This window comes from Thermobia domestica, chromosome 18 (assembly GCF_964235325.1).
Source record: "Thermobia domestica chromosome 18, izTheDome1.hap1.1, whole genome shotgun sequence".
NCBI lineage: Eukaryota > Metazoa > Arthropoda > Insecta > Zygentoma > Lepismatidae > Thermobia > Thermobia domestica.
In genome coordinates this window covers 123,495,244-123,513,588 of record NC_137471.1, presented here as the reverse complement: position 1 = coordinate 123,513,588, position 18,345 = coordinate 123,495,244, and the positions used below count along the sequence as shown (strand labels likewise).

At 38.7% G+C, this 18,345-nt stretch overlaps 1 protein-coding gene across 1 annotated transcript in view; it reads left to right on the top strand.

The window, feature by feature from the left end:
* The first annotated feature begins 1,190 nt into the window (after nucleotides 1-1,190).
* Nucleotides 1,191-18,345, top strand: part of LOC145674972 (uncharacterized) — a 109,359-nt gene continuing 92,204 nt past the window's right edge. The window contains exons 1-3 of the mRNA XM_081745290.1: nucleotides 1,191-5,698; nucleotides 11,872-12,086; nucleotides 17,155-17,330. Coding sequence (XP_081601416.1) covers nucleotides 1,426-5,698; nucleotides 11,872-12,086; nucleotides 17,155-17,330 — 4,664 coding nt within the window. The 5' untranslated portion in view covers nucleotides 1,191-1,425. The remainder of the gene's footprint in view (nucleotides 5,699-11,871; nucleotides 12,087-17,154; nucleotides 17,331-18,345) is intronic.

The following is an 18,345-nucleotide window of genomic DNA, read 5'->3' as shown; positions in this document are numbered from 1 at the left end:
GATATCCATTTTAACCAAGGAGATCGGCAAAATAATTTGCAGATCAGTATTTGAAAATCAGCTAGTTAGATTTGAGTTTAGCTTTCGTTTTAGCAGCAAGGCTATATAAGACTTGTATATATAGCTTAACGTCAGTTCCGAACTACATGAGATCCCGCCGAGAATCGAAGCCAGGTCTCTCACGCAGAAGAACGTGTTCGGTATCCATATAGCCACGAGGGAACTCTTGGAAATCACTTAGTTGTCGATCGATTAGACGCCTACTTCAGTATAATGATTATTTAAAAAAATAATAAACACTTCTGACCAGAGTATATACACTTGTTTATTAAAAACTAAATTCAGTGTAACAGTTTCGACACTGATCTCTGATATCTCTTTCAGTTAGTGTCTGATGAAGACAACGTTAAGTTGTCGAAACTGTTACACTGAGTTTAGTTTTTAATAAACAAGTGTATATACTCTGGTCAGAAGTGTTTATTATTTCTTTAGTGAGTTCCAGAGTCGTGATGGATAGAGTTGCAAATGATTATTTCTAGCATTAGCAACTATAGTAAAGGTACAACTCCGTACCTTCCACACAAGTGCTTGCGCTTAACATCCAAATGATGTCCAGGTTGTCCTACCTTCCTCCTCAAAAAATAATAAGAGTTCCTACACTGTTTTGTGTCATACACAAGAGGCTACTTCAAGTGGTAGCTGTGCCCCCTTGTTTTGAAATAGAATCCGTCTATATCAGCTTTCGCTTCCCGCCACAATTTTGATCTTTCAATCAAAACTGAATACATTCTTTGCTACGACAGTTAGTTATTTTAAAATGTTATACATGTTAAATTCTTCACAATTAGTATACTTAAAATCATTATTATGGTATAGGTACAGTTCGATTGTGCCATTTTCAATGAAAAATTATGCCCTCCTTCCTATAATAAAAATATTTTTAAAAATAACTTGAATCCTAAAACTCATCTATAAACATCCCTGCATATAGGAACACCACGCTTCGACCACCAGGTTTTTCCTCTTTTACAGTGGCTAAGCCGCATTGGTTCGAGGTTAGAGGAAAAAGAAAAATCCCCGTGCTTCTTATCACTTACAATACGTATTATATTGTTCTGTTGTAAAATGTTAGGGATATTATTTAATACATGTGTAAAATTTATGGAAGTGGATTCCAGTGTATATATTTTTTTCTTCTTTTCATTTCAGGTTTGTATACTATGATTGTGACACAGTGAAAGAGAATTTAAGCAATTGGAAGTGTGCCTTGCCATGAATGAGTGCCTTGCCAAGCAGTGTACTGTTCAGTTTCTATAGACGGAATATGCTACACACATGTATACGTTGTAATATATTTAGCGATTATAATCTGTACGAAAATTCACCTTTGATGGAACTGCTTGCAGAATCCAAGTAGTGGCAGCCATGGCACTACAGAGTGATATGCGAACAGAGAATGAAACACTTTTGTCGACCAATCGATACCCTACCTACGCTTACGATCCAGCTTCTCCGAGACCAAGTGACCAGGTAAACCATCTGAGAGACTTAGATCATATCCCTGTTAAGAAGACTCAGGGGGCCCCAAGAGTATATTCTCCTGCAAAATCACATACCTCAGCTACACAAAGTAAAGTGAGTAGCGGAACGAAGCAAGTTTATCAATCAAAAACATTAGACAACGTACATGGTTCCACATCAATTCCAAGACCAGCAAAATCCACAAACCCAGCCTTATCACAGTCATCTGTGCCTTTACGAGTTCCATCTTCCGGCGCATTAATCTCTTCGCCGTCAACCAGATCGACAACGGTGAATGCGTATTACCAAATCGGTTCGTTGCCATCGACACGCAGTGTGTGCCAGGCACTTTCTTCTCAGTCGCCTACAGTTAGTTCCTCACAACACATCACATATGCTAAACCAGCAACAACACACCGGTTGAGTTCAGCGATAGGATCGCATTTACAGGCGAAGAGTAGCTCAGGAAGCTATAATCCCGGAGCTGCGGCATCTGCGGCCACTGCACCACAACTTGCCCCTTCTTCAGAGAGATCTCCACACCTTGTAGAACTGCCAGAAAAGCTGTCGGCAGCCACGCCGCAAGTTCTACCACACCTCAAAGCATCCCCAACAAAACCCACAATTTCAGGACAATCTCAACCAATGCTTACATTAAATTTACCGCAACCTGGGATTAGGGGAGACCAGGACAATTCTTCTATTAACCGTCAGATTGTGATACCGCCACATCTTATGGGCCGTAATGTGGATAATCCTACTGATGATATAGTGTCTAGTGGGCGGAAACTACAAAAGCCACGCTTAGGAGTCAAAGTACCGTACAGAAATCTAACCAGTCAGATTGTTACCCAGGAAGAAATAGCACAAGAACTTCTTGAGCGTTCTTTAAAGAGAAATCCTCTTACAGCATCGCCAGACGGTAATGATTATCTTCTTGCGTTGAAGTTTACGCATAGATTAGCAAATAGAATTACTCCACAGGACAGACTGGCCCCAGTAGAAACAAAAATGCACCCTTCAGTAATGGGTCGTTTTCATCAAGGTTTACTGGATGGCCAAGAAATAGGCTCGATGGTTCCAGACCCTTCTACAGCTCCTGACATGGATACAGTGGATCCTCTGTCCATTGAGCAGTCGTGGAGAGAGGACAGGTCAGATTTTGACTCCGATCGTCAAGTGGAAAGTCCATTAAAACTAGATCCAGCCCTCGAAAGAGAATTGGCGTTGAAGCAGCTGATGGAGCTACCACGACGCCAAAAGAAGGAAGGTGGGACGAGGCGCCCTAGAAAGAATAAAGCACAAGAAAAGGAAAAGGAAGTCGTTCAGAATGGCAAAGGAAATGAAAATTCGGGTGAAGCGAAAGCAAATCAAAGTTCAGAAGTCAGTAATGGTGCCTTAGATATCTCGAAAGAAGATGCAAAACACCAAAAAGTACCTAAGAGTGGGAAAAGAAAACTTGAGACGAAACGGAAAAAGGTGAAGCAGTTGGAGAACGGTGTGGAAGCGAATGCTAATCATATCGACGAGGTTAAACAGGAAGACGAAGTTCCTTTAAGCAACGGTGATGTAGGTCCCCCGAAAAAAATACCAAAGATGACTCCGAAAAAGGGCGTTGGTTCAAGGAAGAAAAGTGAGAAAAAGTCGGAAACAAGTTCTTCGGAAAATCAGAAATCAGTGGTGAAGAAAGGAGGTGTACGAAAGAAAGTAGTGAAAGTAGTAGCCACAAGGAAAAGAGGAATTAGACTCTTAAAAACACCAAAAGCAAAGGAAAAGGTGGTTAAGAAGCGCATGACCAAGTTCACTGTGACACCATCTATACCGAAGAAGGACGAAAGTGTAACAAATGACGTGAAAGAAGACAAAGAGGAAACAAAGGAGGGGAAGGGAAAAGGAAGTAGAAAACGGAGTTTGAAGAAAGCCACAACACCGTTGGTAAACGGTGAAAGTGAAGTAACTATAAAGCAAGAGGCATATGTTACCGAACCGGAAGCAAATAATACGGAAATTGCAAGCGAATCTGTGAAGAAAGTTGTAAAGAAAGGAGTTAAGGGTAAGACTGTTCAAAGACTGACGGGGAAGAGGAAACCTCGAGAACAAACTACTTTGAGAGTTTCCAAACGTCAAAAAGACATGGGTAAAGATGACAAGGAACCAAAGCCTAAAAGGCAGCGGAAGACACCAATCAAAAAGGGAGCGAGACAAGCAGTGTTAGAAGAACCGTCGTCAAGTAATAATAGCCTCACTCTTCAAAGTAATGCACAAGTAAGTTCGTCTATTGAGCAAAACGATGGCAAAGTTACAAATAGTTCCGTAGCAAAGGAGCTAAGCAATAATAGTGAACCAAATAAAGTACCTTCGGAGAGTAGTGCAATCGCAAGACCGGAAAGTCAGTCACCTAAGATTTCCAGTGTATTAAGAAGTGTACCCGGCGTTAGTACAGGGAGGCAAGAAACTAGTAAGAACTCAGCTCGATCATCTGTATTGCACTTGCCGACTAAATCCGGTCAGTCTAGTAAAGAAGTGGGCCCAGTAGAAGTAGTAAATTCAAGAAGTCCTTCTAGAACACCTGTCCTGAGTTCCCCGGCAAAATCTAATCAGTCCAGTAAAGAATTTGGTCTACTACAAGAGGCAATAAATTCAAGAAGTCCTACTAGAACGCCTACGCCTAGCTCACCGACTAAATCTAATCTGTCCAGCAAAGATACAGTTGTAGATGTAGCGTTACCTGCAGGGAAGGAGGATAATCGATCGTGTAACACTTCATTAAGCAACGGCTTTACAAAGAATGAGCTCCCCTTGACCAATTCTTTAAAAACAACAGCTAGTGTATCTAGTTTCGAAACGTTCGATGCGTCGGCGTCCGAAGAATCTACAAAACGAAAACGATCCAAGATGAGGGAATTGGATAAGTTGTTTATGGATGAAGGTGCGATTAATCTTCTACTGGAAGCGGATCAAGGAGCTCCTCCTCATAGAATAAGGAGACGCACATCGGTTGAGCTAAAAGGTAGCAGTACATCGGGAAGAGTATTTTACAAACAAGTAAGACGTCAGAACAAGCAAGAGTTGAACCTGAAGTCTCGACTTGTGAAGAATGCTGTTCTACGCTTAAGTACGTCGTCAAGTCCACGTCATTTGTCAACGCGAGCTAATCGTAAAGTTATTGCATCAACACAGAGATATCCCGTAATGGAACCAAATCATCAGGTGGACAATGCGACTGAGGACGTCAAAGACGAAGATAAAGTAACGCCCATCCTTACACCTTTGGATTCCCCTTCACCTTCTCAGTCCTTCGTTTTCCCATCTCGATTGCCAGCGGAAGCGTCCAGAATAATTCACAGACATTCCTCGAGTAGTTCTTTCTCAAGTCGCAGTGGAAGTCCGACAAGACGAGCCAGTTTCGAATTCGAACGCTCAACAATTGCTCAAGAAATCCATTCCAAAGATAGTAGTCAACCGCTAAATATTAATATTGATATAACTCGCACTACCGTTTGTAATTTGAGTGAAAAACTTACCGAGAAACTTCAGGGTTTGGATCAAGGTATGCAACCACCAGTGTCAATGAAGAAGCCTAGAAAAATATCACTGTTAAAAGATAAAAAGAAAAAAGACGACACAATGGCGATTATTCCGGCGGAAAATATAGTTCGTAATTTTCAGAATCATAGTCCGGAACAGCTACTTGCAATGAAATGCAAAGAGCTTGGCATCAGTCAGAAAGCAAAGAAGCAACAGTTACTGGTGAGAAAGAAAACGATTGTGATAACTCAGCAGCAGGCACCACAGCAGAAAAAGATCAGTGCAGCTATGAAAATGAAGTTAAAGACCGAAATGTCCAAAAATTTTAGAAAAGGACTGCTTTTAGGTACAATGGCTAAAAAGGGACCAAAAGTAAAGAAAAAAGTTGGACCAGACTCGTCATCAAAAGGTGAAAGTTCGAAATCTGAACCGGTTGCATCGTCGAGTACACAAGGCGACAGTAAAGGCCCGGAAGTTCCTCTAACGTTATCCATCAACACAGACATAAAATCAAAGAAAAAAGGCAGCGGAGGAAGCATCCCATCCTCACCTTCAATTAGTCGAAGTTCAAAGAGTCCAACGCCCATTAGAAATGCAGCGTCGAAGAAAGACACGAAGATTTCAGCACCGCTGAGTCCTAATGCGGCAAGTAAGTAAGATCTTGGTAATTTCTTTAGAGATTAGAAAGTATGTGAGCTATGTTCAGTCTTAAATTATGCTTTTATTGAGCGATTTCTTCAGCATTTTCTATGTGGTTCCAGTCGCTTTGAATTATAGTGAGTAATTCGAAGTCTATAAATTATCGAAAGTATTCTAAAGTATTTGCAAAATGCTATTTGCAAGAACTAAGAACTAAGTTGTTCTAATAGGGTGGAAATAAGGCAGTATAGTTCATATCATAATTATCGAGCGTTCAATAATTTTTTTTTTTAACTTCTTCGAGAAAGAATGGCGATGTTTCGTGGAGCTGTTGTGCTAAAGTGATGCCACTTGGGTATTGAATGATACGCTGTTTCTTTGGCAACTCCATTCAGTTGCAAAAATAAGTGCAGTGCTGCCAGAAACCACTATAATGTGACAAAAACATGTTAAAGTACGTCACTATATCTGTGTGTGTGTGTGTAGTATTTACAGTGCGCTCACGTCTAGGCGATTATGAGTTCGCACAAGATTATGTCAAGAATGTCTGGCTTAACAGTGCCAATATGCTTCGGACTCGTTTGCAGGTAAATGGGTCGAACGTTAAAGGCCCATTCTTTGGGCCCCAAGAAGCCTCGACTTCAACCATTGAATTTTTCTCTGTGAGGTTCTATGAAAGGCATTGTGTACCGTATTGAAGTCGGTAATGTGAACCACCTAAAAGTAAGATTGAAGAGCCATTTGACATTATTACGCCAGGCATGCTTGACAGGGACTGGTGTTCAAGTGATTATCGCCTGGACGTAGTCGTGCTGCAAAGTGTACACACAGAGAAACATACTAAACGCACTGTAACTTTTTTTTTTTTTGTCAGCATATTGGATTCTGGCAATACTGGATTTGTTTTTTCACTGAATAATAAAACTATTTAAGTTGCTAGATGAAATGGTATATTATTCAAACACTTAAATGTCAGCAGTCGTTCACAGCAGCACCATGAAACGCCACCATTCTTTCTTGAGAACCTAATGTTAATAAATTTAATAGAAATGTGTAAAATGTTAAATAGTTTACTTTTAGGGTTGCCAGATTTTGTGTGTGAGAGGGAGAGAGAGAGAAACTTACGATTTTCAGGGGAGGGGGAGGAGAAGGAATATATATTGTAAAAGTTTCTGTCTTTTAGCGTAGAGCTAAAAGATGATACACGGGAGTTTGGACTTCCCCCATCACCTTTTATTATAAAAGTTTTCTTCTTGAATATAAAATATTACAAATAAGTACAAAATCCTCTAATTATTTGGAAGTTTGTTGGTGAAATGAAATCTTTCATTTTTACGTCCCCGGCTAGGCTAAAGGAGACGAAGTTTGTTAGTGGAGTCCAATAACCATGCGTCTTAGGGCATATAGGCTAGGTGCCTCTCAGTGACCGTGCGTCTTAGAGAGGGGAGTTGGAATTGTCAATGACTAGGCGTCTTAGAGAATTGGTGGTTAGATCACTCGGACGAGATTGATATCTTTTGTGGTGTGCTGTCTTCTTTTATCCTAATGTGTCGACTACCTTCGTTGATCTCTTGTCACTTGCCGACCGTTGGTGATGGACGGCGTCTTCGTGGTAAAAACACGTGGAACCTTACAATATATATATATATAATATGATATTTAGAACTTACATAGACCTTCGTGATTTCATGTAGTAACGTAGAATACTTTTAATTGGAAACTAGAACAAGATTAAGTAATTGCAATAATTGCAATATGGAAAACACAATAATGTATGTCATATTACAATTCCTGGTGGGAGCTCATATGGTTTGGATCCTTTCTTCGTGTCACGTAGGGGGCCGCGGTGGCTCAGTAGTAGAGCGTTCACCTCTGGTGCATGAGACCTCGGGTTCAAACCCTGCTCCCACCAAGTGAACTTTGTGGTGGACAAACACCATGTGCGTGGGTTTTCTCGGGGTTCTCCCGTTTCCTCCCACTTTTTTCATTCCACCATTTCATTCTTTTCTCATAATCACTGTCTCCTTTAGCCTAACCAGCATAACCGTGGGACGTAAAACTCAAAGATTTCATTTCATTTTTTATTTCGTCTCACGTAGCTTCGATGCTGAAAGGGACACTAAACTAAACTGCAACCAACCAGTTATATGACACAAATCTTTGTTGCATTTTAATTGTATTTTAGCGAAGATTTCGTACCTCTCTAACAGTCGCAAATCCTTGTGTATGCGTTTAAGAATTCCGTGTAGGACATAACCGAAAATTACGACGACTTGGAGTTGTGCTTGTATTGGTTCATACTATCGTGTGTTCCTGGCATCAGTGTCTGATGATTAATCGAAACTACGATATGATTGCGATGATCTTGAGAAGTGATGACTTAAGATGTTGACACCAAACTATTCTTAAACATAAGGTTGCTGTGGCGATGAAATAAAAACGCAATCGGTGTTCCTTTTTTTCTCGGAATATTAATTTATGTCATTGGGTTACTTTGTTAAAAGTGTGTGAGAAAACAGTTCCTCTGTTTTTTTATTTAACTTATAGTAAGATTTTAAAAGTATCTGTGGGTAGCTTTCTTTTGTTTATTTAAAAACTGAAGAAATTATTTTATGGGGAAAATAAAAAGGTCAAACTTGCCCCCAAAAAACTTAAAATTTAGGGGAAAAGTTAATATCTGGCAATCCTACATTTTTGAAAGGTCATAAAAGCTCTAAGAACTGAGTGCAAATGTTTCGACGCTTTCTAGCCTTAAGTGCACACAAGAGATGCAGTAAACATCACGCTCCGGTCGCCTTTATCCTCCACCCCCCCGCCTAACTGCTCATTTTACAAGTAGGGTAGAAGGAGAGAAACCTCTCATCTCCATCGGGGCTCGAATCCTAGTCTTCTGCTAGATAGATAGATGCCGTACTGACTACTCACCGCAATTATAAAAAATACTCTGGTAAAGTCAGTGAAGGTGATCGAGCTAAACTAAAAGACTAATTAAATTTTGCAGTAAGAAAACTTACCTGTCTTTTTATCGTAGGCAACCAACAATGGTTTGCTGCTGTTCAGGTTGCATAGAAGCTAAGGAATCTTAGGCTTTTAAACGATACAGCACGTTAATATCACCGCTACCTGTGAATATGTGAACGAAGTGTCTCCATTAATTCGGCCAAAATAATTGGTCTAGCTATCTGTTGTAGAAAACAGATTACGGAAATCCGCTTTCGTTAAAGAGTTATCACGTGGAGTAACGGACGAACGTATCATCATTACTATCATATAAGGCTCGCATAACCTGATCATACTAGTAGGAAACATGGGAATATTAATAATAATAACCCATTCATGATATTATCTATTTTGATGTCCTTGTATATTTTTAAGTTGTATCTGTATTTTCGAGTGGTAATAATTTTCAGCTACTTCGCTTATATTAGAGGGGAAGATTTATTGATCAATAATCAAGTACAGAATTATCCGTGCATTTATCACTTGTATATTTCTACAAAGAACAACTATATTTCAAACCTTCCAAGTGATTCGTTTTCGGTTTTTGAAGGAATAAGGGACAAACTAGGAAATCTGAAATGAATAACATGGCGGCCCCCTAAGAGAATGTTTTAGATGAAATTTTCGTTGGAGTCGACTTAAGTGGCATTACCTACTTGTTTCTTGCTTCTTTATTGAAGTTTAGCGCCAGTTTTTAGTACCGAGGCTATATGAGACCTGGACCTATAGCTCAGGGTAGAATCCAACCCAACGTAATGCTTCAATTTTTTAAATACTCTCCCACCGGGAATTCAACACAAGACCACCTGCTCCAAAGGCAGATGCGCTAACACTAGACCAACGAGGAAGACAATTACCTACTCTCGAGAAAAATCAATGCAGGTTTTCTTTTCATTTTCTTTTTTTTTTTTCTTTTTCTTTCTTTGCTCCGCATATCTTCAAAAACTTGAAGACTAATCCTGTGTATTTTTGAACTGAGGTTGTGCAATACGATTTCGAATGCAAGATATTTATAAATAGATTAGATGAATGCAATTTATGGGAAAATATTACGCTAGAATAGACAAACTGTGTCTGAAGCCACTAATAATTATGGTAATAGTTAGCGCCTGTTACACCTTTTACGTATAATTTGATACGATATACTTTGGTATTTGTTGGCATTAGGTACTGAAGGAGTTTTAAAATTGGAAGGGACTGTAATTTTCTCATGGTATGACCTGTTATTGCGTGAAATTCAACTTTTTGTATCTTTTGTGTTGGGGTTTTGTGATTGAGATGTCCAATTTTGTCTGATAGAAACTACCCTCTGTATCGTAACGAACGAATGGACCAAAAACACACATACAATGCCACATATTCTGTACATGTTGAGAGAAAACAGGTTGAGATGCTCAGTTAGTCAGGAGGCATTGTGTTGTTGAACAGGGTATTGTGAAAGTGCACCATGGAGAACTTAGTCGCGACTGATTTTCCGTTACGAGTTGAAACTGGACGTTCTCTACATCTAGCCGCGAAAAATAGCAACAGCGTGTTTGGACCAGCAGTGCTGAATAAACAAATCATATATATCATTAAATTTCCCAACGGTGACATAACATTAAAAACTGAGCTCCGTGTTCACTGACCAACATATTCGGATGAGCTTGTTAGGAACATGTTGAACCGAACCCTCGGAAAATAATTCCTGCAGTTGCAGTTGAGTTGGGCGTACATAATATCACTGTCGTTCGATAATGAAATAGATTCCTGAGTTCTACATGAGACGACATGGTCAGCAAGGATCGCTGTCTAAAGGATTTAGTTCTCTTAAGTCTATAGAATTAATAAGGAAGATTTCTTGCATTAGATTGTTACTTTTGGTGACAAATAGATTTGAAATGACAATGATAAACGGTCAGGACAGTTCTTGGAACGTGATCAGCATCCAGGACGGTTTCCAAAATCATTCTTTCATCCGCAGAGATGTTGCTGGTATGGTGCTCTGTAGTGGGAGAGGTACATCTTGTCTCTCCCCGTCAATGCTGAACGGTCACCGCGCATCGTTCTTGCGCTCAACTCCAGGCAGTGTGTTCGGAGGCATCCAGTAATTGTCAGTAGACACGGTGTCGTCATGTTGTAAAACAATGAATGCTCTGCGAACTCTGTGTGTGTTTTAGTATGAAACTCTCACTCACGTCTCTCCCACAAACAACCACCTCTTCCACAGGGTGCCTATCAGTCATGAAAGTCACCAAATGTCACGAAATCAGAAAACGGCCATGAAAGTCAAGAAAAAGGTCACGAAATTAGCTTTTGGGTCATGATTCTTTTTTATCTGTACTAATATAAGTACAGACTGGAAAATTTTGTTCTATAAAACGTCAAAATTCATTATCAAAAATATCTGTGATCGGCTTTAGTTGTTACCAAATCGCAAGCAAAGTACGCTTCTATCGCATGCATAAAAATTCAGCCTAATTCGCACCCAAATTCGTCCTTGAGAATGTTACGAAATTTTATGGTTTTTAATGGAAAGGTCACGAAAAAGTCATGAAATTTCATTTTAAAATTTTAGTAGCACCCTGTTCCAGCATCTTTATCACTCCTTGGTAGAGAAGAGCTTTCAGGATGATGGGATTGCAACGTGCGGTTGACGACTTCCTCGCATCGCAAAGCCCGGACTTACTTCTTCATGAAACCCAATCGTTGGCTGAGAAATGACAAAAATGTGTTACTGTTACCCGAAACTGCTCTAACCAACTGTTTTTTTTTCTTTCTTTGAAAGTGACATCCATCCGCACCAACCGAATTAATGTGATTGGTCCTGTGAATCATGTTTATTAAAATATTTTGATGCGTGTAGTATTTCTAATGTACATAATGTTGAGGCGCAATAGAATTTTAAAAAATACACACACAAAAAAAAAAAAAAAAAAGCTTCTATAGATGCAAGACCATAGCAAGGGTCTGTTATGACCCTGAAATGTTGCAGTGCATTTTTCAACTTTATATCTCAGCCTAGGTTTTATAGCAGTTCGGTAAGCATTTTAGATTGATTTTCACTGCATACACTTCAACAAAAACTGATGTAAACATACAAATTATCGTTAGCGTATTTTGCTGTTAATTTTATTCTGTTTCATTGTAGACTTAATGAAGGTGTTAAGAGAATTCTGTTCATTTTGTTGTGTTTTATTGTAGGCTATTCCAATTTAGTGAAGACCTTAGAGAATGCCAACCTGAAGCAGAAGAGAAAAGGCACTGATGGCGAGGAGATTGCCAAACAACGGTCAAGCATTCGACAATGTGCAGGCACATTTATTTACCGAGAAATTAATCTGCGTCGCTACGAAAACTTGGTGCAGATTATACTAACACCTGCGTCTACAAAAATGAAGAACAGCTTCAATGTTCAGGTAAGTCATGGCTTCACTTCTACTTTCGAAGATAGACTAAAACGAATGAGACAGAGAAAAATTAACACACACAATCGTGACTGCTGTAAGGAGCAAAGGCAGAGATGTGGGGGAGCTTTGAAAAGAAAAAGTCATGAATGTAAAAGTTTTCGCTAACTGCTTTACCAGATAAAGGTGCGAATAAGTAGGAAGAATAGAAAGCAAAATAAGATGTTTTAGATGAGCGATATTTTAGCAGGTTGAAGGTAGAGAGAGAGTACTGGCAGATAAAAACAAATGGGACGAATGAATCGGTGAGAGAGTAGGATAGAACAATAGAAAAGGGAATATATATTAACAACGTTTTAAAAAGTAATGAAAATAATTAGAAATAATGCGGAATGCAAAGTGTGTAAGTAAAAATTGGTGTTTGGGAAATAGAACTACTGTAGGTAGGTAAGGTAGGAGCGGGATCTCACCTAGTTTGGATTTTACATAAGCTGTAGGTTCACGTCTCATATAGCCTCGCTGCTGAACGAGACACTAAACCCCATTTATCAACTTACGTGTAGTCAGGTAGGGTCAAAACTAGAGAATTGATTCGTGGATAAAATGATAATGTAATCGTACTCCCATTTTTTTGAGAGGCATGGAAGGGTCTGGGTTAAAGATTTTGATGATACTTCTGCGGAGTGTGCAGGTCTTACGAAGAAGCCTCTCCCTCGTGGCTAGGAGATACGGGTTCGACTGGTGGAACCTCATGTGTATCCACGCTAAGCTGTCCCTGTCTGAGATAGCCTCGCTGTTAAACTTAAATCCGATGTAACCAGAGAAGAACTGTATTTTCTGCAGAGGTAGATACGGAATTTGAGCGTTGCAGGAGTATCGATAATAGCTGATGCAGAGGAGGACTTCCGTCGACATAGAAGGGTGAACAGTGGGTGCACTCAGAACCTACCTCTCTTGATGCGCACAACTCTTTATAACAGTATATTTGACACCTTCCGCGAAAGCACATGCCTCTCAGGAAGAGGTGGGGCCATATATCTACGAACCCTTCTAGTCTTAACCATCTTCAGTCTACCTTAGTACTCTGTTCGTTTTCCGTATACAGAGTATATATTTCTGTCTTTGCGAATTTCTTTATATTACGTACTTTGCATTGTGCATGACCCATTATAATATATATATATACTAGCGTTGATTACCCCGTTCGCTGATTTGAAATAAACACTTTAAATGCACAACTCATTTATATTTCTCCCTCTCCCCAAAGTTGCAGGGCTTAATTGGGGTTTAAACGGCACTACTCATCTCAGCGACCCCGAAAGCAATGGATTCTACACTGATATCGGTCATTTTCGATCATTTTTAAGTATCTCTCCCCTCCCCTAAGTTCTACCGTAAGAGTGAAATTATAAAATCCATCCCAGGCCCGAACTTTATTAAATATAATATACGTATATTCTCCATAATTTATTTATTTTCTTCGTTAATTAGTATTTTTCTTTTAACATTCCTCCCGTGTCACGGTGACTCAGTGGTAGAACACCCTGGTACTTGAAGTTCCAAATTCAATCCCACCTTCCTCTAGGGGTGTCTTTGTGTCGGGGAATACTGTGAGCGTGGGTTTTCTCTAAGTTATCCCGTTTCTTCCAACTTTCGTCGTCCACCTTCATTATAATTATCTCCCTTAACCTCGGTGCGTAATCGTGGGACGTTACACGATCTTATACACTTACCGGTCCAGTCATTTCATTAATATCGTGGGACGTAAAACTAAAAGATTTCAATTTCATTTCATTAATATTATTTAATTTTCGTTTTTTTTTTCTTTCTTTCTTCGTATATTTTTCTCTGTCTATCGGATGAAACGTTTGGAGAAAGAACTGATGGTACACCTTTTTATTTGTGTGTGTGATTTGATTGTTTTCTTTAGATTTTGGTAAATATGTATGAATCAATAAATATGCCCTCGAAGAATAAATTGCTTGATAAGTACAGAAATTTTAATTTTACAGAACAGCAACATTGAGTTAAAATTAGAATAAATCTAGTGTGAAATTGAGAACCTTAGTATTCACCGTTATTCCTGACCGTTCGTCATGACGCTTAGACTTAAAAGCATATTATTCTCAAATAGAAGAGGTCTCAAGATAATATTTACAGTGATATTCCTAAAATAATAAATAACTTCCTCCTATTTGTTTATGGACTTTATAGAATTGACATAGAATAAATGAATTAAAATTCTTACCGTAGTATCCGGTTCAAAATTATTATTACATTATTTCGACATGTAATAATATCTTCTTCAGTAATTCATAATTATGTTGCACATTACACTCATTAGAGGATCTTTTGTTGAACTATCATGGAATATCAATAAACTCAAAGATGCTAACTTTTGTTCCTCTCAATAATTATAGATGGTTGAATAAGTAATATTGAGCGTCGAATTTTTGCTGAGAACTGTCAGCATTTTGAAGATCAAGGTAAGGAACAATATTCTAGAATAGTTAATTAGGTATGAAGTATTGCGTTGATTCACATCTCATCAACTACCAGTACTCCAACATAGTCACACAGTAGAAGATCCTTGAATGAATTTGGTATGCAGCTTGGTTATGAACTACTGAAGAAGACACTAGAATATGTCGAAACATATAATAATAATAATTTTGAATCGTGTACTAATGTAAGGAGTCTAATTCAGTTAACGTATATGCTAATTTATCTCACCACCAAGGCTAGATGTAATCTGAATAAGGTTCTGTCTAGTAACACTCATCTAGATGGATCTGTCCAATGAAGGGGAAGTAAACGACGTTGTTCTCAACCACCGAGGACTTCTTAAGAAATTCTTAAGATGCGACCATGTGTGCCGATCGATACTTTAACACATCGTACATTTGGATCGTTGTGGCAGTAGATAAAGATCAAGGGTGTGATCTTCTAGTGCGTTACCGTTCTTCATGATAACGCTAGGCTTTACATAGCCAGGATCTATCAGCGTACGGTCCTGAACCGACCCCACGCAATTTTCAGTATTTGGAAAGCTGAACAAAAGAAGAAAAACCCACTTCCATTTGGACCAGGAAATGCAGAATAGGGTGAAGTATTGCCTCCAGCCACAGGCGCTTTTCGAAGAGAAGCTTCCGCAGACTTCCATTTAACTGATGCTTAGAATTTGAATTACCATATCTAGTATTCAAACCATTTGGAACTCGAGTCTTTCCCAATGTTAGCTTTCTCGCTTTATTGTGCGTGGTTTCGGGTTAGACTGTCAGTGAGAGGTTCCTCTTCGTTAGCATATAAGATGTAATCGTGATGTAAAGATCATCTTCAGTGACTTAACCAGGTTACGTTTTCGCCTTTGGTGCGCAAGTCCAAGGTCACTTTTGAGAAAAGCATTTTAAATTAGGATTATGAATTAGATTTCTGGGCTTTCGGCATTTATGGACAGTCAACCTGGCAGGTTTAAGGGATGACGCCCCTCGGCGATCAGATTGGGACGAAGAACGGAATGGGGAAGGAAGAAAGCGGTCTTAGACTATTATGTTAGGTACCATTCTGGATTTGCCTGATGTGAACGAGGAAAACTCAGGAAAACCTCAATCAGGATGACTGTCCTAGAAAAGCTTTACACTTTTTCGACCAAGTGTCCTCACTAGGAATAGAACCCGAGATTGTTAGCGACTGCTTTACGCAGGTACGCAAAAGAGTTTTTGTGTCATAGTAGTTCGGATCCCACTTTAAATTGAAAGCTCATCTTGAGAAAGTGCGTATAATTACAAACCAACATTTAAATTTATACTGATTCTTTTGTCACTGTTTACATGAAAAGAGTACGGTAACATTCTTTGTTCCTCACACTTCGAAGCGAAATAATAGCATGGTAATTCCGAGTTCTGTTTGAAGCTCCTTTCATGTCATAAAGCTAATAAATGTAGGAATAGAATTCCAAAAGCTTGTTCCTTTAAAAACACAAATAACTTTGTTTGCAGAAGTGAGGCAAAACTTACGCTTCAAAAACATTGCCTTGAACTTCTTGTCATACGTATGTATAAGAGGCAGTGTTTAAGCTTTCTCTGTTAATTAATGAATTAATAATTATTAAGAGAAAATCAATAAGATGTTAGAAAACTTGAAGGGCTGTAAAGAATATGGGACGAAAATAAATGTTAGAAAGACAAAAGCCATGGTGATTGGAACGAAGGGGTCGGTGTCAAATATAGAAGTAGGACGGCAGAAAATAGAACAGGTGACTAGTTTTCGATACCTGAGTAGTATTATTAGTAATGATGTGAATGTGAACGTGAAATAAAAGCAAGGATGGGAATGGCGAAATAAACCTTTAGGAGGAGGGAAATACTGTTTTGTGGGACCTTGATTAACGAGTTGAAGAAATGACTCATAAAATGCTTCGTGTGGATTATTGTACTGTATGGGTCAGAAACATGGACATTACGCAAAAGCGATGAGAAACGACTGGAAGCTTTCAAAATGTGGGTGTGGAGAAAAATGGAACGAATTAGCTGAGTTGAACGGAAAACGAATGAGAGAGTGTTAGAAATGGTGGGGGAAGTAAAGAACAATTTTAGATACTATTTAGAAGAGGAAGAGAAACTGGTTGGGACATTGGCTAAGAAGGAACTGTATCATGAGGGACGTGGTGGCAGGAAAGAGGGTGGGGCGAAGGGATGACTATAATTAATGGACAATATAAAAGCAAAAAGATCATACATGAAGACGAAGAGGCTAACGAAGGACCGTGGAGCATGGAAGCTTCTCAGCTGTGGCAAGTGACCTGCTAATAAAAAGAAAAATACCTTTGATGATGATGATGATGATGATATATTTTTGTGTACATGGCCGTAAAACTCATTCAAATATTGTTCTTTGTTTTTTCCATCACACATTTCTCTTATTTGCATTGAAGTAACCAGATTGTAATTTGAGTATCCAAAGTGGACGATATCTAAATCTAAGGATTTCACTCTAATTACAGAAATTTATTTATATGTTGTTTTAATTTCTGTAAGTAAGAGTACTGGAATTGTTTGATTAATATCACAAAATATTTCAGGTGTTGCGTGAACTACGCGAGGCTCTGCATCAATGCCGGAAGGATGAGACGTGTCGCGTTGTGCTTTTGTCTTCCACGGGCAGTTCGTTTTGCCAAGGGATTGATCTCCACCAGCTGCTACATAATAACGCTGAGAAGAGAAAGAAAGCTGCTCAGGAAATGGCACAGGCTGTCAAGTATGTAGTCATTTAGATTATCATGTGTTATTTTTTATTTAGTATTTAGAATTATGGAATTTTTCATTAGATATTTTGTAGCGATGATTATTGTATGAAAACATCTGCAATCGATAACTCTGACTTAATGTTAAGAGAATGTCTAAGTCTGGTCTTCGCCAAAAGTTGAAAGATGATATTGGTGGTTGGCCAACAGTTAGAGAAGATACGTTTTTGAAGGCCTAAACAAGGATAGCCGTTCTATATTTGGTATCTTTTTGATCCTATGATATTTTTCTATTTGTCATTTGTTGTTGTTAATCCTCATGAAGTACGTACAATACCTTCTGTTGCACAGGGCTGCCCTAGGCAGTTTGCCGTCCCGTGCAGTGGCATCTTTTGCCCCTTTCTCCAGAAAGAACAAATCTTAAAAGGCACGATTTTAAGTATGCTACCCCATTATGAACAATGAAGGAGAGGGAAAGTGCACTTGCACTCAGAAAGGCCTACACACTTCAAATACCATCTCGTTGTGTCTGTTTTTTCCCTTTAAATAATAATATATTACGTGAGTGAAAGATAAAGCAAACACACCTGCAGAAGAAAGATGGTAATCCTTTTTGTAGAATTCAATATCGAACTTCAATCTCACTATATCAGTTTGCAATTCCAGTGCAATTAGCTCTTTTATCTTTATTTTTTGATTTTCCTTCTACGTCTGTGTAATAATAATAATAATAATAATAATAATAATAAAAACCTTCAGTGATAAGGAACTTGTTTGTGGCAAAGACAACACTAGTTTCCATATCAAAACTGTGATAAGTAAATAAATGGAACAGATGTTCACTTCTGTTCGAAAATTGAGTTCTTGTATTTGACAAGAATCATGTAATTCATGCTGGGATTTGTTTGACCATTGGCTTTAGCACTGTCCATGTGACCTTAAACTAATGCGACCTAAATATGATTATGAATGTAGTATTCAAATAGAAGGTCAGCTTAGTAAATTTAACTACCATCATCATGTAGTCTG